This window comes from Cavia porcellus, unplaced genomic scaffold, assembly GCF_034190915.1.
Source record: "Cavia porcellus strain 051 isolate PalLab524CR breed Dunkin Hartley unplaced genomic scaffold, mCavPor4.1 scaffold_11, whole genome shotgun sequence".
In the NCBI taxonomy this organism is placed as follows: Eukaryota; Metazoa; Chordata; class Mammalia; order Rodentia; family Caviidae; genus Cavia; species Cavia porcellus.
In genome coordinates, this window is record NW_026947494.1 from 67,705,346 (window position 1) to 67,728,796 (window position 23,451).

Below are 23,451 nucleotides of genomic sequence, written 5' to 3' on the forward strand. Positions count from 1 at the left end.
AAAACAAAACAAAAACAAAGCAAACAAACAAACAAACAAAAAAAAACATAACAGTAAGAAATCACCTGTTAGTATATTACATATTATCATCTTGAAAATAGTTCCTCAAATCACAGCATCAAAGAATACAAGGTGGACATTCAAACAGGTAGACTGCAAACAGCTGTGTTCAATGATCCACAAACATTGATACAGTCAGCTATTTAACACCCCTAAACACACTTGCTGTTATATCCGTTAGAGCTCTTTTTTTTTTTCTTCCCCTCTCTTTTTTACAACAAAATTCACACACTTTGGATTTCATTACTCCTTAGTGCTTATTACTTTTGGGGAGGGGGGGGGGAGAATACAGTCAAATATGGCAAAACAAAGCTGTCAGTCAATACCAAGGATAGACATAGCACATGGTGTAGAACACAGTACAAGTTTATCAACTATGGTTATCAACGTTGTCCCTTGTTTCCTTAAAAAGAATTGTCTATCTCATTAGATATTATAAAGTTGGACAAAACAGTAGAGAACAAGACCAATACAACTTAGGCATTGTAAACATTACAGGACTTCCAAAGAAGACAATAGTCAAACCAGAATGGGTATCTTAGTGAATCTTATTGTCTTCAAAGTAGTTGCCTATGTCTTCAAACTTGATACTACCATATAGAATGGAACAGAGTCTAATCAGTCAAAACAAGATCGTGGGAGTACTACAGGACTTCAAAACAAGTTAATAGGAAATCAAAAAGAGTTATTATTTATATATCCTAATTATTTGAATTTTTTCTTTAATTAAGACAAACATAAGAAATGACTAATTTTTTTAAAACAATAAGGGGGAGATTGAGATAAAACAGGACATAACAATATAACAATAGAGGTCACAGCATGACTGTTTCAACAACCTAGTACTTCACCACCATATAACCTGACTTAATAGTAGTTACCATAGTGTCTTTTTCCTTGAAATATTTGGATAAAACTTCATATACTCTAGCTTCAAATATTTTTCAAATCAAGAAGCCCAGAATAAAGCCTTTCTAATTAATGAGTGAAAACTTTATAAGGCTCCAAGGCCACCTAATGGGGAATCATGATTACCACATATTTTTATATATTTGAATCATTACTTACATTAGGGAAACTATTCGGTATTCACACATGCGAGATTGATTTATTTCACTTATGAGTATGGTCTCAAGCTGCGCCCATTTATTGATAAATATCTCAATGTGATCCTTCTTTATAGCTGAATAATACTCCATTGTATAGAAATACCACAACTTTTTTATCCATTCCTCAGTTGATGGACACTTGGGTTGTTTCCATGATCTGGCGATTACAAATTGTGCTGCTATAAACATAGGTGCACATATATCACTGTGGTGTGATGCTTTCAGTTCTTCTGGGAATATGCCTAGAAGTGGAATAGCTGGAATAAATGGGACTTCCAGTCCCAACTTTTTGAGAAATCTCCAGACAGATCTCCACAAAGGCTGTACCAGTCTACACTCCCACCAGCAGTGCAGGAGAGTTCCCTTTTCCCCACAGCCTCTCCAGCATTTGTTGTCGGTTTTCTTGATCCTGGCCATTCTTTCAGGAGTGAGATGGTATCTCAGTGTGGTTTTAATTTGCATTTCTCTAATGACCAATGATGATGAGCATTTTTTCATGTATTTATTTGCCATTTGCATTTCTTCATCTGAGAATTGGGTATTCATCTCAGATGCCCATTTTTGGATTGGATCTTTGAATTTTGGAGGTCTGAGTTTCTTTAATTCTTTATATGTTTTAGACAAGAGGCCCTTGTCTGAGAGAGAGTTCACTAAAATCTTTTCCCAGTTTGTGGGTTTTCTTTTCACTATGCTGCAGATTTCTTTTGACATGCAGAAACTTTTTAATAAGAAGTGGTCCCAGTTATTGATTCTGGGAAGTATTTCCCGTGCAGTTTGAGTCCTGTTCATGAATTCTTTACCTACTCCTATGTCTCCAAGGTTTCTACCTAATTTGTCTTCCAATAGATTTAGTGTTTCTGTTTTAATATTCAGATCTTTGACCCATTTAGATTTTAATTTAGTACATGGTGATAGACATGGGTCTAGCTTTAGTTTTCGGCAAATGGAGAGCCAGTTTTTCCAGCACCATTTATTAAAGAGACTGTCGTTCTTCCAGTGAACCTGCTTGGCTCCTTTATTAAAGATAAGGTGGTTGAGTGTGTTCGTAGTTGTGGTTGTATCTTCTAATCTATTCCACTGATCTTCGGCTCTGTTTTGATTCCAATACCATGTTGATTTTACTACTGTTGCTTTGTAGTATAACTTCAAGTCAGGGATTGTGATGCCTCCTGCTTTGTCTTTGCTGCTTAGAATTGCCTTTGCGATTCTGGGTCTCTTCTGGTTCCAGATGAAATTTAGGAGTGATTTCTCTAGATCTATAAGGTATGTTGATGGAATTTCTATTGGGATTGCATTGAATCTGTATAACAGTTTTGGGAGAATGGCCATTTTCACAATGTTTGTTCTTCCTATCCATGAGCAAGGGATGTCTTTCCATTTTCTGAGATCATCTTCAATTTCCTTTTTCAGTGTATTATAATTTTCACTGTATAAGTCTTTCACTTCTTTCGTAAGAGTAATTCCTAAATATTTCATTTTTTTGCTTGCTAATGTGAATAGTCCAGTTTCTCTTATTTCCCTCTCTGTAATTTTGTTGTTTGTGTATAGGAATGCTATTGATTTCTGAGTATTGATTTTGTATCCAGCCACATTACTGAATTTATTTATTGTATCTAAGAGTATTTCAATGGAGTTTAGGGGGTCTTCTATGTAGAGTATCATGTCATCTGCAAACAATGATAATTTAACTTCTTCTTTTCCTATCTTTACCCCTTTTATTTCTCTTTCTTGCCTAATTGCTCTGGCTAGTACTGCCAGTACTATATTAAATAGGAGTGGTGATAAAGGACATCCTTGTCTTGTGCCCGATTTTAAAGTAAAGGCTTTCAATTTTTGGCCATTTAGTATGATGCTGGCTGTTGGTTTGTCATATATGGCCTTTATTATATTGAGGTAAAGACCATTTATTCCAATTTTCTGTAAAGTTCTTATCATGAATAAGTGTTGGACCTTATCGAAGGCTTTTTCTGCATCTATAGAAATGATCATGTGATTCTTATTTTTGGCTTTATTGATATGGTGGATTACATTTATTGATTTGCGTATGTTGAACCATCCTTGCATTCCTGGGATGAATCCCACTTGGTCATGGTGTATAATCTTCTTGATGATTTGCTGGATCCTATTTGCCAATATTTTATTGAGGATTTTTGCATCTGTGTTCATTAGGGAGATCGGTCTATAGTTCTCTTTTATAGTTGGGTCTTTCTCAGGTTTTGGTACTAGAGTAATGTTTGCTTCCAGGAATGACTTAGGAAGGATTGCTTCCCTTTCAATTTCATTGAATAGTTTGAGGAGTGTCGGCATTAGGTCTTCTTTATATTTCTTGTAGAATTCTGCAGTGAATCCATCTGGGCCTGGGCTTTTCTTGGTGGGTAAGGCCTTAATTACATTTTCAAGTTCATTAGCAGAGATTGGGTTATTCAACAGTTTTATATCCTCTTGATCTAGCTTTGGTACTTCATATGCTTCTAAGAATCTGTCTATTTCTTCTGTGTTATCAAACTTTTGAGAGTAGAGGTTTTCGAAATAGGTGTTGATGATCCTCTGTATTTCTATTGGGTCTGTAGTGATTTCTCCTTTTTCATTTCTTATTGCATGAATTTGAGCTTTTTCTTCCCTTTTTTTAATAAGGTTGGCTAGGGGCTTATCAATTTTATTTATTCTTTCAAAGAACCAACTCTTTGATTCGTTGATTCTTTGGATTGTTTTCTTAGTCTCTATTGCATTGATTTCTGCTCTGATTTTTATAATTTCCTCTCTTCTTTTGGCTTTGGGCTTGACTTGCTCTTCTTTTTCTAGCTGTTTGAGGTGTAGCATCAAGTTATTTATTTGTATTCGTTCTGTTTTCCTGATGTGGGAACTCAGTGCAATAAATTTTCCTCTCAGAACGGCTTTCATTGCATCCCACAGATTCCGGTAAGTTGTATCTGCATTTTCATTTTCTTTTAGGTATTGTTTAATTTCTTCTTTAATTTCTTCTGTGACCCACTGATTACTCAAGAGTGTGTTATTTAGTTTCCATGTGTTTGTGGAATTTTTGCAGTATCTTTTGTCATTAATTTCTAATTTCAGAGCGCTATGATCTGATAATGTGCAAGGGATGATTTCAACTTTTTTGCATTTGCTTAAATATGTTCTGTGAGCTAATATATGGTCTATTTTAGAAAATGATCCATGTACTGCTGAGAAGAATGTGTATTCTGATGTTGTTGGGTGGAACATTCTGTATATGTCTATCAAACCCATTTGTTCACAGGTGTGATTCAGTTCTGTTATTTCTTTGCTCATTTTCTGTCTGGTTGATCTGTCCCTTGGTGTCAGTGGTGTATTAAGGTCTCCTGTTACAATTGTGTTACTGATAATTTGAGTTTTCATTTCTGTTAATAATTGTTTTATATAACTGGGTGCTCTGGAGTTTGGTGCATATATATTTAAGATAGTTATCTCTTCCTCTTGGAGTTTTCCCCTTACGAGTATGTAGTGACCTTCTTTGTCCTTTATGGTCATTGTTGGTTTAAAGTTCACGTTGTCTGCAAACAGAATGGCTACTCCTGCCTTTTTTTGGATTCCTGCTGCATGGAGAATTGTTTTCCATCCTTTGACTTTCAGTCTGTGAGTATCCTTCTGGGTTAGATGGGTTTCCTGTAAACAGCATATGGTTGGATTTTGTTTCTTGATCCATTCTGCTAGTCTGTTTCTTTTAATTGGTGCATTGAGACCATTTACATTAATGGTTATTACTGTTAAATGCTGGTTAATTGTAGGAATGTTATCTCTCTGCTGTTGCATCTTTATCTTTCTGTTCTGTTTAATTATTTGCTTTGCTTAGTGGTTTTTTCCTTTGTGTATCTAAACTGTCTTTCAATATTTTTTGCAGGATTGGTTTGGTGTTCATGAAGTTCTTCAGCTGTTCTTTGTCATGGAAGTATCGTATTGCACCATCTATTTTGAATGATAGTTTTGCAGGATATATCAGTCTCGGTTGGAAATCGTTTTGCTTTAGGATCTGGAATACTTCACTCCATGCTCTTCTTGACTTTATTGTTTGTGCTGAGAAGTCTGCTGTGATTCTGATAGGTTTTCCTTTATAAGTGATCTGTCTTTTCTCTCTGACAGCTTTTAATAATCTATTCTTGTGTTGGATTTCTGGGATGGTGATTATTATATGTCTGGGTGTAGTTTTATTTTGGTTATGACTGTTTGGAGTTCTATATGCTTCACTGATTCTGATGTCAGTTTCTGATCTCATGCTTGGGAAATTTTCAGCTATTACTTCTCTAAATATCCTCCTGACATCCTTCATGTTGTCTCCCTCTCTTTCATTAATCCCTATCATTCTTATGTTATTCTTCTTTGCATCGTCCTGCAGTTGTTGAATTGTTGTTTCCTGATTCCTTGTTATTTTCAAAAGATCTTTCCTTTCCTGTTCACTAGCTGCAATCCTGTCTTCAAGGTCTGAAATTCTATCTTCACTTTCATTAAGGCGGTTTTTACAACTTTCAGTGGAGTTTTTTATTTCCTGTATATCTCTGTGCATCTGCATTATGTATTCTGTTTGTTTCTTATATTGCTCGTCTAGGGATTCTATCTTTTTGTTTAGTTCCTGCAATTTTTTATCTGTGTTTTCTTTAGATATATTTAGAATCTCTTTCATTTCTTTTATCATTTCTTCTTTTATCTGGGAGATTATTTCGAGTTTGAATTTCTTTAAAGCTTCCTGGAGTTGCTTGTCAATTTCAGTGGCTATTGTGTCCGATATATGAGGTGGATGGGATATATTTTCTTCTATATACATCGCTCCTAGGGTTTCTTGAGATGGGCTGGAGGTTTGAGGTTGTAATTTAGTCTTTCGTTTTGTCATTTTCCTATATTTCTGTGTTTCAAGTGTTATTTGAAAGCTTCCTCAGGATCTGTTGAAAATCCCCTTCTATGTTTGGAGCTACTGAGACTCTGGCACCACGCTACCCCAAGCCTTTGGGCCTACAGAACTAGTGGCTCTCCTCTGCCTGCTCAGAACTCCGCAGTTCCAGACAAGCTGGGCCTCAGGGACACTGTGCGCCCACCTGCCCCTTGGAAGCTCCACAGTTCTTCAATCGCAGCCGGGTTAGGGTACTCACCACAGGCCGTAGTGCTTCAGGAACCTGTGGACCCTCCCTGGTTGCAGAGATATCCAGAGTCCTCCAGACACGCAGAGAGGCCGGTGAGGGCACCCCAGATCTGCCCAGCTCCTCCTCTGCAGACCTATGTCCAGGCGCGGCAGCTAAACAGGCTGGGCTAGGCTGATAGTGTGGGCCCGCCCATCCGTCGGCAGCTCAGCAGGTCTCCAAGTGGAGCCGGAATGGGGAGGCTGATGTGATAGCCTCAAACCCACCTCGCCCCTTTACTGCACCTGGAAGCCTGGGGGAACTCCAGCAGTCTGGGCGGAGATATCCAGAGTCCTCCAGACACGCAGAGAGGCCGGTGAGGGCACCCCAGATCTGCCCAGCTCCTCCTCTGCAGACCTATGTCCAGGCGCGGCAGCTAAACAGGCTGGGCTAGGCTGATCTGGTTTTGTTCTTTACTGTTTTGTTCAATTTTATTATAACTGATGATATAGGCAATTCTTCTTAAGATAGCAAGAGGCATTATGGTAACCATTGTTGATGACCTTGTATTCTGTTTTTAAATTATGTACTATGTCCATCCTTTTGATTTGACTGACTCTGTTTTGTTATGTCACATTTGGTTTTATTCTCTTAAAAAAAAGGAATAAGAACTGTGGGAGTAATAAAACCCAAAATGTGTAATTGTCATTGTAAAAAAGAGAGGAAAAGAAAGTGCTCTAAAAAAATAATAGTAGCTATTTTGAAGACTTGTGAGTAGTAAACAAGTTATTATATGTAAAACTTGTCAAATGTTACTTGCATGTAGGTTTTCTTAACAGACTGAAATGAAGAGGTAAATATCCAGATTTGTGTCTTGAATGAAGAGATACAGGTGACACTTATTGAGAAAGGAAAAAAGAATTTTTTATAAAACAAATACCAGAGTTCATCTTTAAGCACGAGTCTAGGATTGCTGCAGACCTCTTAGATGTTTCCTTATGGGTTGGAGTCTAATCTTGGCAGGAGAGACTGGGCTGGAGATGTCAGCCTTTGAGACTTTATGTTAAAACATAGACAGTGTTTTAACTTTAGGGAATGGAAAGTACAAGCAAAGGAGCTTGCAAAGTAATTAAGGTATAAACTGAGAGCCAAGGACTGACATGAGGGTTTGCAAAGTTGGGGAAAGGAAAAGCCAACAAGTGCAGAGCTATCATGTATGCACATTAGACATGTAGAAGTAGAAACATCTGGTATAATGTGAATGTAAGGGGCACTAAAACAGAGAGCAGCCCTTTCATTTTTAAATTAATGGAGCTTAAAAACTGAATTGTTAAACTGATTTTGTGGCTTCTATTATTTATTCATTGGAGTCTCCACATTCAAAGATTTAAGAGAAAGTCTGGAGTATTTGCAAGAGCAAAGTGATATCATGGCTGCATCTGTGATGGCAAGAACAGAAGAAGGGCAAAGTTATATTCAAAAAGAGAATGAAATGCCTTACAAACTGCAATAAGGAGACTGGACTTGATTACAATGAAGGCCCACTAAAGGGTATTCAGTAAGGGTGAAACGTGACCATTTTGCATTTTGGAAAGATAACTGCTAATCCATGTGGAGAATGGATTGGACAGGAGGAAGCCAGAAGGTAGGAAACCAATGGTGCATCTGCTCAGACATCTGGGACAGGAAAGCCAAGCCAGGGATGTGGAGAGGAGCTTGGACCTTCGGCTGGCAGGGACTACAGTGAGGAATGGATAGGATCAGCCCCACTGAGGAGCCAGAGGAGGTGAGAGGATGAAACGAAGGCTTCTAGTTTATTTCCTGATGACTTTTTGCCTCTGAAGCATTACATTTTCCTTAATACATCTGTATGCTTCACATGACACACTCACTGCCTTCTATAGTGATAACCTCTTAAATTTCAAATATATTCTCATCTACCTTCTGATAAACGCACACAAGAAGTAGCTCAAAAAGAAGGAGAATAAAGATGCAGATTTACTTCATGTAAGCTCCATTCTCTGAGCCCCAGATTGGTGTAGAGGAAAGAAATCCTATTACCTAAATTACAGGATCCAAAATTCTTCCCAAAGAAAATATGCAAGTGACTAAGTTGTCTCTGCTTCATGAGGGTAGGTCTTACTTACAAATTTAAATAATGTAAGCCAACTATGGTGGTGCAGAACTTTAATCCTAGTACCAAAATGGCTGAGGTAGGAAGATTACTGCAAATTTGAGGCCAGCTTAGGCTATGTAATAAGTTCTAAAGTCAGCCTGAACTATATGTCAAGATCCTATCTTGAAAAAAATAATGCAGCTTATTATCAGAGAAAGCTCATGTTTCAAACAGAAATATTTTTGTAATAAATTACAATTGCCTCATAGATGAAGTTAAAGAAGAAATTAAACAATATCTACAATCAAATGAATATGCAAATAAGACAAACCACCAGCTGTGAGACATAATGAAAGTAGTCCTAAGAGGGAAATTTATAGCAGTGAATTTTCACATCAGGAAAACAGAATGAGTGCCAAAATAACCAACCTAATGTGGTACCTAAAGCTTCTTGAAAAAGAGGAGCAAGTCAAGCCCAAAGCCCCTAAAAGGGAGGAATATGAAGGTAAGACCAGATATTAACATAACTGAAACTAAGAAAATATAAAGAATTAAAGAATTGAAGAGTTGTTTCTTTGAAAGAATAAATAAATTGATAAATTTCTAAACAACCTTATTGAAAATAGGGAAGAAAAAACTCAAACTCATGCAATGAGGAATGAAAAGGGTGAAATCACTACAGATACTGTAGAAATTCAGATTATCAATGCATACTTTGAAAATTTTTACTCACATCGGATGGAAAAAACAGAAGAAATACACAGATTATTAGAAATATATGAATTACCAAAGCTGAATCAAGAAGATATAAAAATTTTAACTAACCCAATATCAGTTAGTGAGATTCAAAATGTGACTAAAAATTATCAGCAAAGAAGAGCCCAGGTTCTGATAGATCCATGGCTGAATTCTGCAGGAGTTTTGGAGAAGATTTAATGCCAATACTCCTCAAACTCTCTAATGAAATTGAAAGAGCAGAAATTTTCCCTAACTCATTCCTGGAGGCAAGTATTAACCTGATACCAAAATCAGAGAAAGACCCATCCAAAAAGAACGACTACAGGTCTATCTCCCTAATGGGCACGGATGCAAAAGTTCTCAAGAAAATACTATCAAACAGAATGCAGCAAATCATCAAGAAGATTATACACCATGACCAAATGGAATTCATACCAGGAATGCGGGGATGGTTCAATATATGCAAATCAATAAATGTAATACACCATTACAAGGACAAATACCACAAGATCATCTCAATACATGCAGAAAAAACTTCAACATTAATTCATAATAAAAAAACCTACTGAAAATTGGGATAAAAAAACCTACTGAAAATTGGGTCTTTACCTAAATCTGATGAAAGCCATGTATGACAAACCAACAGCCAATATTATATTAAATGGAGAAAAACTGAAAGCTTTCACTGTAAAATTAGGAACAAGACAAGGATGTTCTCTATCACTGCTCCTATTCAATATAGTTCTGGAAACATTAGCCAGAGCAATTAGATAAGAGAAAGAAAAGGAGTAAGAAGAGAAAAGGAAAAAGTAAAATTATCACTATTTGTAGAAGACCTAAAAACTCCACCAAAAGACTAAAAGAATTATTAAGAAAATTTAGCAGTAGAGTTGGATACAAAGTCAACACTCAAAAATCAATAGCATTCCTATACACAAACAACAAACTCATGGAGAGAGAAATTATGGGAATAACACCTATCACAATAGCATCCAAAAATGAAATAATTAGGAATCAACCTAACAAAGGATGCAAAAGAACTATACGTTGAAACTGTAGAATTCTAAAAAAGGAGATTGAAGGGGATGTCAGGAAATGGAAAGTTATCACTTGCTGTTGGATAAGAAGCAACTTAGTAAAAATTGCCTAAAACTGTTATACAGATTTAATGCAATCCTGATCAAAATATTAAATATCTCACAGATCTAAAGAAAACATTCCTAAATTCATTTGGAAACAGAAGAGACCTAGAATAGCAAAGGCAATACTGGGCAACAAAGGCAATGCAGGAGGCATCACAATCCCAGATTTGAAATTGTACTACCAAGCTACTGTGATAAAATTAGCATAGTACTGGCCAAAAACAGACCTGCGGATCAATGCAACAGATTAGAAGATGCAGACATAACTACAAAAATGCTCAGTCACTTTATTTATTTATTTATTTTTTTGGTACTGGGGATTGTACTCATGACCTTGCACCTGCCAGGCAGGCACTTATGCCGCTGAGCTAAATCCCTGGACCCATCTTGGCTTTGATAAAGGAGCTAAACATGTTCCCTGGAAGAAAGAAAGCCTCTTTAATAAATGGTGTTGGCAAAACTGACTTTCCAAATGCTGAAGATTGAAACTAGATATATGTTTATCACCATGCACTAAAGTCAAAATGGATCAAATATTTAAATATTAAAAAGGAAACACTAAATCTATTGTATTGGGTTCTGACCTACATTCCTGATTTCTCAAATGAGTGTACAGTGGAGGTTAAATAACAAAAGACAAATTGTATAAAGGAGGGTCAAAACCCTTTAGTTAAGCTTGTGACTCCAAGGGCTAAGACAAAAAGTTTTCCGGATCAGTCCACTTTTATTATGACCAAGGACAAAAGGCTGAGAAACTGAGGAAAGTGCAGGAATGAGGAGGACCTTGGGAGTCACTTTAAGGACGTCTCCAAGAAGTGAACCAAGTGAATTTAGTAGCACTGTCTTATTTTTTTTTCATTTTTTATTATTATTTAAAGAGAAAGAAAAAAAAAACACATGGAGAAAAAAGGGGTAGAAATAATACAGAGAAATAAAGAGTAAGAAATTACTAGTTGATAAGTTACATATTGTCATCTTAGAAATAGTCATTCAGGTTACAAAATTAAAGTATACAAAGTGACATTCAAATAGTGACACTGCCAACAGTTCTGCTCAATGATCCAACAAAAACTTAGTAATATGGTAATCAGTCCTACACACTTGTTTTTTATCTTAAAGAGGGTAAGATTAAGCATATCAAAACAGAACAGTTCATAAAGAAACAATTTAAAGAAATACAGATTTCAAAGCAAGTCTACTAGAGATCTTCACTGTCTATCTTATTGTCTCTAGTTTTCTTCCAAATAGTTGTCTCCGTCTTCACACACATTGAATTCACACTGCATATTATAGAACTAATCAAATCATTATGGATGATTTGGCTGACAAGGATGATGAAGGGTTTTTAGGTCTTTAAGATCTGACATTGGGGAAGTCAATAATGACTACCAGGTTGGGGATTTAGCTCAGCGGCATAAAGCGCCTGCCTTGTAAGCAGGCAGTAGTGAGTTCAATCCCTGGTACCGATAAAAAGGAAAAAGACAAAAAAAAAAAAAAAAAAAAAAAAAGTAAAAAAAAAAAATGACTACCATAATGTTTCTCATTCTCTTCATAGTAGCTGTCCTTATCTTTACATATGCTGAAATTGAACTTAAAAGACTAGACTAATATCACTCTGAACAGTGAATAATAGTATTGCTAGATTTTTATATCATAATGTTACAGAATTAGCACTGGATTTCTTAGTGTCTCTTCTTCTTCACAGTATCTGTTCATTACATCTTGCATTATATAATGTTCCCATAAATAGTTTAACAAATTCTTCCCATGTGTGAATTTCTACATGTATATCTATCCTTTCTGTATAATGTGGAAAGACAGATCATAACAAGACAACAAAACAAACTCCTAGAAAAAGTGCAATGAAAAAGACACATAAGACCACAATATTAGGTGATCTACTGCAGTTACTGTGCTTTCTCTTGTTATTTTCAATAACTTGTCCACATCATCAGGCTTAATACAGTTAAGCATAGTATTACGTAGCTATTTTTATAAAAACACAACTTTGAAAACATTGTAGGACTTGAGAGCGGTTAATAATCAAAACCAGTATGGATATCTTTTACATCTTGTCATCTTCAGAGTAGTTGCCTCTACTTTTAGACTTGATACTATCAAGCATACCAAATTTGAATAAAATCAGCCAAGGCAAACCCATGGTCTTATGAATCAGATTCAATTAAGACCAGTCATAGTAAGACAATGTAAGTAACACAAGATTTCAGTTTAAGTTAATAGGAAAGTAAGGATAGTTACCATGGTATAACCTGCTATTTTTGAGTTAGATGTCTGTGCCCTCAAATCTGATATGAGTGGACAGACCAGAACAAAATAAAATCAAACTAAACAGAGCGATAAGACTACTGTGACTTTTAAATCCTGATACACTATTAGCAATGATCTCTGCCTTCTTTTTTAAGGCTATTTTTCACCTTTCCCCTTCTCAGGATGCTTTGTATGCTTTGGGTCTCACTAGCCCCTTTAGTTTTTAGATTAGGGGGGCCAGCCCATTGTCTATCTGAGTGTTGCTTAAACTTTTTACCCCTGAGTTTGATCTTGAGCTGTACTCCTTTTTTTCCCTTCCTTCCAGCTGTGTAGTTCTACGTTGCCCAAAAGTGTCATAGCTTTCCAATCTATCTGTGGGTACCAGATAAGTTGTCCCTATTTTTCTCTGGTTTCCTGTCACATATAGCTTTGCTTTCTCATCTTTGACTTTCAGTTTATTAACCCTCCTTCGGGTTGAGTGTATTTCCCATTCAGAGTATCTCAATGGAGCCTGCCTCCTAATCTACTATACCTGTTTTTTTTTAAATTTTAGTATATCAAGGCTATCTATATTAAAGATTACAGCTTATCGTCTCTGCCTCACGTCTGCTACTCCACTTTACTACTATAATTTGTCCATCTAACTCCCTCATTCCACTGTCTGCCCTGTTCATTGAGGCCTCTCTGCCACTGTTGCTGGAATACTCGTATCCCTTCCTCTGTCTCTTGGGAATGTCCTTCATTCCTGTAGGGTTGGGTTAGTGGCCATGAACTCCCACAGTTCCCCCTTGTCTTGGAAACATCTTATTTCTCCATTAATTTTGAGAGAGAGTTTTTCTGGGTGCATCAGTCTTGGATGCAAACTATTTTCTTTCAGGTCTTGGACTATATCTCCCCAGGCTCATCTCGATTTGAGAGTTTGTGTTGATAAGTCTGGTGTTATTTTGATAATTTTTCCATTGTAGGTAATCTGCTTCTTTTCCCTGGCTGCTTTTAGTATTCTGTTTTTTGGTGGATTTCTGGAATCTTGATTATTATATATCTGGGTGTAGACTGTTTTGGTTGTATGTGGCTGGAGTTCTATATGCCTCATGATCTGGATATCACTTCTTTTTCCTATGCTTGGGAAGTTTTCCTTTTATGTATCAGTGAATATTCTTTGTAGTTCATTTTTGGTTATTCCTGCTTCCTCACTCAAGTGCTTTATTCTTAAGTTATGTATCCTTTTGTCATCCTCTAGCCTTTGAATTGTTTCTTTCTGGTTCCTCATTATTTTTAAGAGGTCTTTTCTTTCCTGATCATGTATCATAAATCGCTCAAGTTTCAAAAGGCTAACTTTAGTTTCTTTCAAGGCATTTTGTTAGTTTTGAATGGAGTTTTTAGTTTCCTGGTAATCTCGTTGGATCTGTCTCATGTATTCTAGGTTATTTTTAAATTCTTCATCAGAGGTTTCTCTTTTTTTTTCTGATTTCCTCTATTTTTCCTTCTGTGTTCTCTTTGGAGGGGCTTATCATTTCTTTAATTAATCTTTTTATATCTTATCTCACTTGGATCAAAAGTACAGTTTTAAATTCATCTATGAGGTCATGGAGGTATTTCTTTATGTCTGCTAATGCTGGGTCTAGTATTAAATGGTTACTGCACTGGTTCTTTTCTCTATTTACTTCTCCTGGGCTTATTTTCCCAGGCTCGGCAGCTGGAGTTTTTTTTATTTCTATCTCTTGGCATGTTTCTAGTTTCTTTCAGATTGGTGTGTCCTCTGGGTCTCTGGCCCTCTCCATATTGCTTAGGGTTTTTCCGAAGCATGCTCTCTGGAGTTTTTGCTGCCCTCCCCAATTTGCTGTTATCTGAGGTACACACAGGGGTGTAGAGACAGTGCAGGCTAGCCTCAAGCTTCTGTGCCAGTCAATCCGCAAGTAAGGCTGTACCATGTGGATGTCATAGAGTCGTGACAATTTTGTACCTGCCTATTTGGTCCCAACCAGAGGCATAGTTCAGCCCCAGCAGACCCTGCCAGTTCTCTTTGCACCAGGGGCAGCTGAGACTGATATCACTGCAGCACTGGGCTCTGCCCAACTCCAAGTTGTCCTCCACCAGATTTCTCTACACCAGGGGTGACTATCTGATATAACCGCGGCACCAGGATCTTCTCAACTCCAAGATGTTCTCCACCAGTCCTCTCTGTGTCACTGATGCTGCCACGGCGCTGGGCTCTGTCCAATTCCAAGATGTCTTCCAGCCACCGACAGCAGCCAGGGGACCCAGTTGCTAGCACTCACTGGGAATCAATGCAGATCTTCCCCTTGTGTCCACTGCACACTGCGCCACATGTCTTCACTGCATTCCCAGCACAGTGTGGATCAGTCAGAAAACTGAGCGGTGTCCTGTTTCGGAGTCAGGAGCTTCTCGAAGTCTCCTCTGGCATGGCCAAGTGGCTCTGGCTGCTTTGTGGGGCCCCAGGGCCCAATTTCTAGCAGTTGCTGAGAGTCAATATAGCTCTTCCCCTTGGATCCACTGCTCACTGGGCTGTGTCCTCCTGTTAAGCGCCTGGGATTCACCGACTCCTATTATCGGCAGCTGCGGTCTCAGCATGACCTTGGATCCTCCAGGTGCACCTAGGACAGTGTGGAACAGGTTTCAGTGGGCGCATCAGGCTTCAACTCTCCCCCCCATGCTTTTTCTTCCTCTTTCTAGTATTATTTTTCCCTTTGGTTACCGCCTTGGTTAATAAGAATCATTATCCATTCATCTGGCTCTCTCCTTGTTGTCATATTCTAGCCTCTAATCTGCTTTCTCCACACAGACTCTACATCCAGCCCCCTAGCAAGCCACCATTTTTTGCTCAATATTCATTTTTTAAAACTTCTCCCTTTAAAACATATGTACTTAATATGCTCCATTATTTAATACAATGCCCCATTATTATAGGTATCTAATTAGAAATAGTATGAAAAATAATCTCAAACTTTTTAATTTAAAGCTGCAAGTAGCTCAGAAACTGGTGATAAATCTGTTAATTTAAAAGTTAACATCATAGGGAGTTTATCAAACTCGAATGTATGTTTAGTAAAAATAATATTAAGGCTTGAATTTCATGTTAACAGGAGTGCCCTCAAATATGAGTGACATGCACACCGAGGAACTAGGCAGCTAATGTATTTTTACAAAGATGACTGTGGTGGGGACAGGTGGTGTGGCAGACAGTGGTGACCTCTGGAAGATGGACTCTCTTCTCCTTTCTGGTTCTTGCCCTGGTGCTTCCCGCATGGCCCCTGATGGCGTAATGGAGAGCAGCACCAAACCCTGAGCCCCCAGGTCCATGCTGTGCTTGCTTCAGTAGCACTGTCTTATCATGAAGACATGATAGAAATGAGACTGTAGGAGTAATTTTTGCAGCTGTAGTCTCTATGTTGTTAATTGGGTTTGGAGCCAAGTGTCCACAGCTGTGGCCTTAACATGCCCTTTGAGGTATCTCTGGCCTCACAGGCCACTACAGGACCAGTGATTCATAGAGGTTCACTATGAATCAGCTGCCATCAGGCAAGGGGCCTAGGCCTAGGTCAGACTCACAGATAAACACATGCAAGACCAATTTATTTCACTTTTGAGTGTGGTCTCAAGTTGTATGCATTTACCCAGTGTAAAAAACTAAAAGAGTAAATAAGATCCAAAATGTACAATAGATATTGTGAAAGTGAAAGAGAAAGAAACTGCTCAAAATGAAAGAACAATTGGGATACGGAAAAGAAGAAAAGAAAGGAAAAGAATATATATATATATATATATATATATATATATATACACACATACACACATATATGATATGATAATTATAATATCAATCTCTATTAGTTCATTTAAAAGAATGGCTTGTGCTTACATAGTCTGATCAATTTTCATGCCTATATCATATAATCTAAGCAACTGCTTTGTAGATAACACACAATATATTAACCATTGTTAATCTTCTAATATCTTATTTTGAAAGTCTGTGCCATTGCTTTTTTCTTTTCTAAAAAAGAATTCCATTCACCCTTTTTTTTTTTTTTTTGTCTTTTTCCTTTTTATTGGTACCGGGGATTGAACTCAGGACTACCTGCCTATAAGGCAGGCACTTATGCCACTGAGCTAAATCCCCAGCCCCTCATTCACCAATTCTTAAATTCCATTAAGATCTCAGGTAATGGAGAATACTTCCTAACGATCTAGTTCCACACTGCTTTGTATGCTGATTTACTTTCCAACTATACAGTAACATGCACAAAAAATAGGTGGCTGCTTCCTTGATGGGACTTTGCGGACCCAGAGGAAGACATCCTTACCATGTGATACCTTTCCCATCCTGTTGCTTACAATGATCATATTGCTTTCTCTTCAATGGTCTGAATTCTTTCTTCCTAATCTCTCTCCAACCTATTCCTGTCAGAGTTAACACCCAACAATGTCATCAACACTGCATGTTCATTTATTTGTTTCTTCCTTTATTGTTGAAATGGAGTCTTACTATGTCACCCAGGCTGATACCAAACTTCTAGGTTCAAGTGATCCTCCCATCTCAGCCTTGCAAGTATAGACTGTAGCCACCCCTTCCCCTGCTGTGCATTCTTTCAGTCCTCACCTTGGATTCATCAGTTGTGTTCCATGCAGCTGATCACTCCCTCTGTTAGTGTTTCTTCCTCACCTGGCGTCAAGAACAACACATGGTTTTCTTCCTTCCTCACTAGCATCACTTTCCTTTAGTGCTCTTGTTGACTTCTTAGTGTTCACAATACCCCAGAGCTCACTTATTGAACTTCTTTTTTCAATAATCTAAAACCGTGGTCACCTCATCTGGCTCAGCATTAAAGCCTTTACCCCAATGATTCTTCAGGGTGTACCTCTTGGACTCCAGGCTCACATACTGAGAGTGCTGACTCAACATATGCACTTGAGTGTTGAACAGATGTCTCAAACTCAACAGGTCAGAAAGGACTCTCAATCTCCCTCCAAAAGCTCTTCTACTCACAGTCTTCTCTCATCTAAGTTGATGACAACTTGATCAAGCCAGTGCTCATGGTAAAAATCTTGGAAGCCATGCTTTCTTCTCTTCCTTTTACAACCCATATTCAGTCAATCAGGAAATTTTGATGGTAATGACAAAATATACCCACAATCCAATCATCTCCTACCACTTCCACTGCTGCCATACTGGTCCATCTGACCTACCACCGCTCTTACACTCTCCATTGTCTTCCTGCTTACCCCCTTGCCTATCCTCAAAACCATAGCTCAGTATCACAGCTTACAAAATCTTTTTGTAATCCTTTTAAAAAGCAGTAATTGATATTTTTTTAGCCCAAAACATAGTGGATCAGAGTTAAAACCAAGACTGTGCAAATGCTTTCAAACTCTTCCGTGGTCTACTATCTCATCCCCTACTCTATAGACCTCAACTCTTTCACTATCCTCTTCGATCACTCTGCTTCAGACACTTTGGACTTCTTGCTGCTTCTCTGACCTACCAGAAAGACTCTACTTGTGCCCTCTGCCTAAAATGCTTTGTTAGGCTGCTAGGCTAACCTCATGTACCTTTCAAGTCTTTGTTTAAGTGCCAACTTCACAGTGCCATCTTTAATACCGTAACTCACCTCTAAACCCAGCATTCCGAGCTCCCTCATCCTACCTTTTTCCCCCCTTTTTCCACAGCACCGGTCACTTTCTACTATACTATGTAAACTGTTTATTAGCTTCATTATTAATTGTCCTCCTGCTGGAATGGAAGAACCATGAGGGCAGAAACATTTCTTATGTTCACTCTCGTGTCCTGTGTATCACAACAGTGTCTGGAATATAGGAGGTACATGGTAAATACATGTACTTGTTAAAAAAATGAATACTTTTTTTGTCTCAACTACAACAGTAGTTTGTCATCACTTGGATGGTGAAAAGACAAATAGTCAACAAGGCAAATGTGCCTGGGGAGAGGTGTCATAAGGCAAATACTATTGGGCACAAGTGATATTTAACTTTGGGTTTCTGATGAGAGCCACATCTCACAGCAAGAATCACAACTGTGATGTTGCCTTTCCAGCTCACTTCTTCCAGTCTTTGGTGTTCTGCTCTCCTCAGGATGAGGAACAGATGTGGTTAATAGTGCCTGCTCACAGTTATTCCTCCCTAGAATCCCATCTTTCCTTTTTCAGCCACATGGCATCCTCACAATTCTTTAAGAATTGTAACAAAAAATGACTAGTAGTTGAAATACTGAAAATTCATATATTAAGAAAATATTCTGACAAATGTGATTTAGTTCACTGACATCTAGAGGACACAGATGATCATAGACTTGTGATCAAGACAGAAGGATAAGGGACAGTAGAAACTTAACCAAAGGTCTGGACAAGGAGCTGTTGCTAGAGGTTAACACTGGAAGAGAGGACGATGGGCACATTGCAGAATAGCCATCATGAGACATGTGTCTTATTTGTGCCACAGCTGGACTTCTAGGATCCCATGCCTAGGATAGTCTAATGGAAGCAGCTCCAAGCACTGTTGGAAGCACCCACTAAATAAGCAATGCTCAGGCAGGTAGGTGGGGAATGATCTCTCCTAATGGAACATTTCAGGCCACTTTCACATTGCTACCATACTGACAATATGCCGGAACATTGAGATCAACTAAAAGGAAGTAACAAAAGTTTCATTAAGTGCTGAGCTCTTCTGCATAACCAATCCCCAAAAAGATCCATTTCTTGAACAGACTAAATCACTTAAACTTGATCAAAGAGAAATCAACATGGAAAGGCCCGAGGACACAGTGGGTATTCAATAATCACTAGTTCCTGTTTCTTGCTTCTCTCTTATTTTCCTCCAATGCCCCTCCAAACTCCTTTGAGATGACTGTTTTCCATGTTTGTCTTTTTCATAGCGTATCTGTATTTCTTCTTATTTGGCCCAGATGTCACATTGGCTTGCAATAGTCTATGCTGAATCATTTGATTTCCTGTCCATGTTCCTAACCTTTCCAGATCCTCTGTATCATTTCTCAGTTATTCCTGCTGTTTACAATACCTCTCAATTTAAAGCCATCTGCAGATCTCATTAGCACACCTCTGACTGGCTCCTTTCCCTGAGATCACAGGGTATTTTAAATAAAACAAGACTGAACACCAATTTCCTCATCTTCATTTGAGGTACCACATCTCTGGGTCACATTAACATAATTTTTATGATTATATGATTAATACACATAAATTTCCAGTCTAGGCAAATAATACATGTAAAAATCAGGATTAATCTTTTAATTAACATTCAACATACAGGAAAATCAATTGTTAATTCCTTAACTAGTCATCTTTCCTAGGATACTTAAAATACTTAATCAAAAAGTCACTCTTCTAAAGCCTAATTTCAGACTTGAACGTGGCTGTTTCATATCTTTTATCCACTTTAGTCTACAAAATACTGTTTCTTAGCAGATCTTTGAGAATGAGGTATGAATACTCTCATGTTAATAGTAAGCATCTGAAGAACATACCAGTTTCCTCATTGCTGATTTATGGGCTCCTAGGTTCAAAGTTTTCTTGATACTTTCAAATCTTATGTATTATTCCTTGTTCAAAAATTGAGTCCCCTCTATGTTCTAAGCACTGTGGTAAATGTTGGGACGCAATAAAAAGTCTTCCTCTTCTAGAAGCCTTAAATACAGGAAAGGGCACGAGTGAAAATAACACTATTAAGGACCAGCCATGTTCTGTTCCTGTCATGTGTATCACTCCATTTGGACCTCACTGAAACCCCATCTCACAGCCCAGAAAACAGGTATGCACAGGAGTAGTTCACCTTTGAAGCAGAATATAAATAGAGAACTATATTAGCCAGCTTTCTGTCACTATAAAAAATACCTGAGATAATTAGTTTATAAAGAAAAAGGTTTATTTTGGCTTACAATTTTGGACATTTGGGCCCACTGCTTTGGTTCCATGGTGAGGTTGCACATCACAGTGAGCCAGGGCATGGCAGAAAGCAAGGCAGTGAGGAATGGGGTGGAGTTCCATAATCTCCTTCAAGGGCATCCCCCTGCAATGGCCTAAAGATCTCACACCAGGCCCTACCTCTTACAGGTTCTGACATCTCCCAGGAATGCAACCCTGAAACCTTTCATATATGGACCTTTGGTGGACACTCAACATTTAGACTATAGAAACTTCCAGAAGAAATGCTAATGGGTAATAAACATTGGAAAAATATCTGAACTTCTTACTTATTGAGGAAATATGAGTATATTTGATAAAATGCTACTTTTTATCTATCAAGTTGATAAAGAGAAAAATAATACTTGAAGCTAGTAGGGTTGCAGTAATACAGGCTCTCCTATACACTAGGGCTGCAGGGAAAATAATGTATGGTGATATTCCTGTGGGACCACTACAAGAGGAACTGACTTTAACATCTATCACAATGCAATGAAATCAAACCTTGTTACATTCATACAATGAAACTGCACAATCATTGAATATCAGAGTGTGGTGAAGTATAAGTACTTTCTGAGTATTAAGTAAAAAAAAGCATAGTACAGAGAAGTAAATACTTGAGATTAGAATACATACAGAAATATGTGTCAGTATAGAAAATAAAAAAGTGGAAAAGCAATAATTTACCAGAAGTCATTCATAAGAGGTATGGTGGGACTCTTTGCATTGGTATGTTCTAAATTCTGATAATTAAGAAAACCCAAACACATAAAAATGTTCAAATATTCAGATCTGATACTAAACAGCAACGTAGACAGAGTCAAGAAAATTATCAATTTGATATATTAAGCCTAATTTTTAAACTCTAAAATGTATTTTCTTTGTATTCTTCATCTTCAGCCCCCAAACCCTAGTTATAGAATGTCTTAAGTAATTTCTTGACAACCTGCCTAGTTTCAATCTCTGCTTTTCATCACAAGATTAATTTCTCCCACTAAGATTATTTGCTTTTCTAAACTCTCTGACCTGACACTTATAGCAGGAAACAACCTTTCATTTTTTCAAAGCCTGCTGGCATATCATCCTGTTTCAGCATGTACTTATGTTGTGAAACATGGCCAAAGCATACAATCTTCAGTATCTCTCAACAGCGGACTATGGGTATTTGGGTTTGGACAATGCTTTGTTGATCAAGAGCATCCTCCACTCTGGTCAGCTAGGTGCCTTCAGGGCTTCACTATGGCAAAGTTGCCACCGCATATTTTCAAACACATTCCAAGAATGGGTAATGAGAACCACCTCTTGATGAGCTCCTGCTAAAACTCTAACCTTATCTTTCTCTATCTGGCTCCACTCCAACCAACCTGGTCTCTTTGCTGCTGTTCCTGTAAGGCCATGAAGGAAAGGGGAGGGGGTATCTTATCACCTTTATAATTAGTCCTTGTATTAAATTTTTTCTCTTAAGTATTTGATTCTTGATTCCTTTTAAATTTGATTGTTTCCCTCAACAGTAAATGGAGTGACCAATGAAACTAATCACTGATTTCTCATGTTCCCATAGACATAAATCTCTACTATAGGTCTCAGGATCCTGCATGGTCTAAACTAAATAGTACATCTGTGCTTCCTTTTGCCTTCTGTTTTGGGACAGTACCTATAAACTATCTATGAGGCTGAGAAAACTGTGGGTTCTAAGCCATTGGGACTTGCCATGGTTTTAATGAGTCTCCTAAAGTTCACGAGCTGGAAATTTAGTCCCCAACATCAGAGTGAGAGCTGGTTATTCCGAAGGGCATTAAGTCAATGAGGGTTCTGCGTTTAATGGGTTAAATGCTATTATCACACAAATGAGTCAGTTTTCTATTAAAAAGGGTAATACAACTCTTTTCTTTCATTCTCATGTCCTTCTACCTTCTGCCACAGATTAAACAGGCAGGCCCTCTCCTGGACATTCCAGCCTCCACAGCTATAAAAAATACATTTCTTTTCCTGATAAGTGACCTGATATGAGTACAAAGAAGAGGTATATCAGTACAGAATGAACACCCCACAAAACTAAGACAGTACTATTGTGAAATTACATCCATTGTTGTTATAGCTTGAGCTCCTTAAAGGCAGTCTCTGTAACTTTTTTCTTTGTTCCCAAGATGAGCTAGTACTGGATATCATAGGTGCCCACCATTTACCCTATAACAGCCTGCTCCTTGAGAGCAGAGTGTGAATGTGGTAGTTCAATGACATGGGTGTCTTGAGGCTTCTATATGGTATTAATAACAGAATGGTGATTGTTGGGCTTGGCATGACTGTGACTTGGCTCAAAAATGCAGAGATTAAATTTGCTGAAAGTCCCATTAGGTCACACACTTTTTCAGTGACTAAATTTTCTGCACATTTCCTTAATGTGGTATATGGTGTGCGTATATGTATATATAATTATCTGGTTTTTTGGGTACATGTCTTCCTAATTTCTACATTCACTATACTCATCCTTTTCCTCCACCTTTTCTAATCCATCTTATCAACAGTTACCCTGTGAATTGGATGCTATATACTATAAAAAATATAAATCATATTCATTGGATTCAAATGGCAATTTTCTCTCATGGAGAGAAGCATGACAACACATCTGAATAGGCAAAATCTGACAATCTTCAAATAACTGTGTTTCTTACACATAAGTGGCATGTTTTCTTCTATACCAAATGATTTTTTTCAAAATCATCTTGAAAAAAGGATCACCTTCCCCAAACTGGAATTTAAGGAACTAATCCTTACTTGTATTTATAAATGTTAAAGTTTCTCTGTTCTTCTTGCTCTGCTCAAAAAGCAGAATAAATTTAATAGCTTCTCTTTCACTTGGAAAATCACAATTTTTAGAGCTTCAAATTGGCTGTATTGGGAATTAAATGTATCTTTGATGATATGCAGCTATCTTCATTTCTTGAACACAGATGTCTAAAGCATTCCAGGAGGCTGACT

At 37.7% G+C, this 23,451-nt stretch overlaps 1 protein-coding gene across 6 annotated transcripts in view; it reads right to left on the minus strand.

Annotated features, from left to right (window-relative positions):
• Mtx3 (metaxin 3) overlaps positions 1 to 23,451 on the minus strand; it is a 117,569-nt gene that overhangs the window by 72,306 nt on the left and 21,812 nt on the right. For 2 of the 6 annotated variants that reach the window (XM_013146630.3, XM_013146628.3), the window contains 2 exons: positions 17,139 to 17,201; positions 11,085 to 15,135 (listed from right to left, as the gene is read on the minus strand). The exons of 2 other annotated variants lie outside the window; for them this stretch is intronic. In XM_013146630.3, the coding sequence (XP_013002084.1) occupies positions 17,149 to 17,201 (53 nt within the window). In that variant the 3' untranslated portion in view covers positions 11,085 to 15,135; positions 17,139 to 17,148. Of the gene's footprint in view, positions 1 to 11,084; positions 15,136 to 17,138; positions 17,202 to 23,451 lie in introns of those variants that run through there. 2 more of the 6 variants (XM_013146625.3, XM_023562678.2) reach the window with 1 other exon arrangement.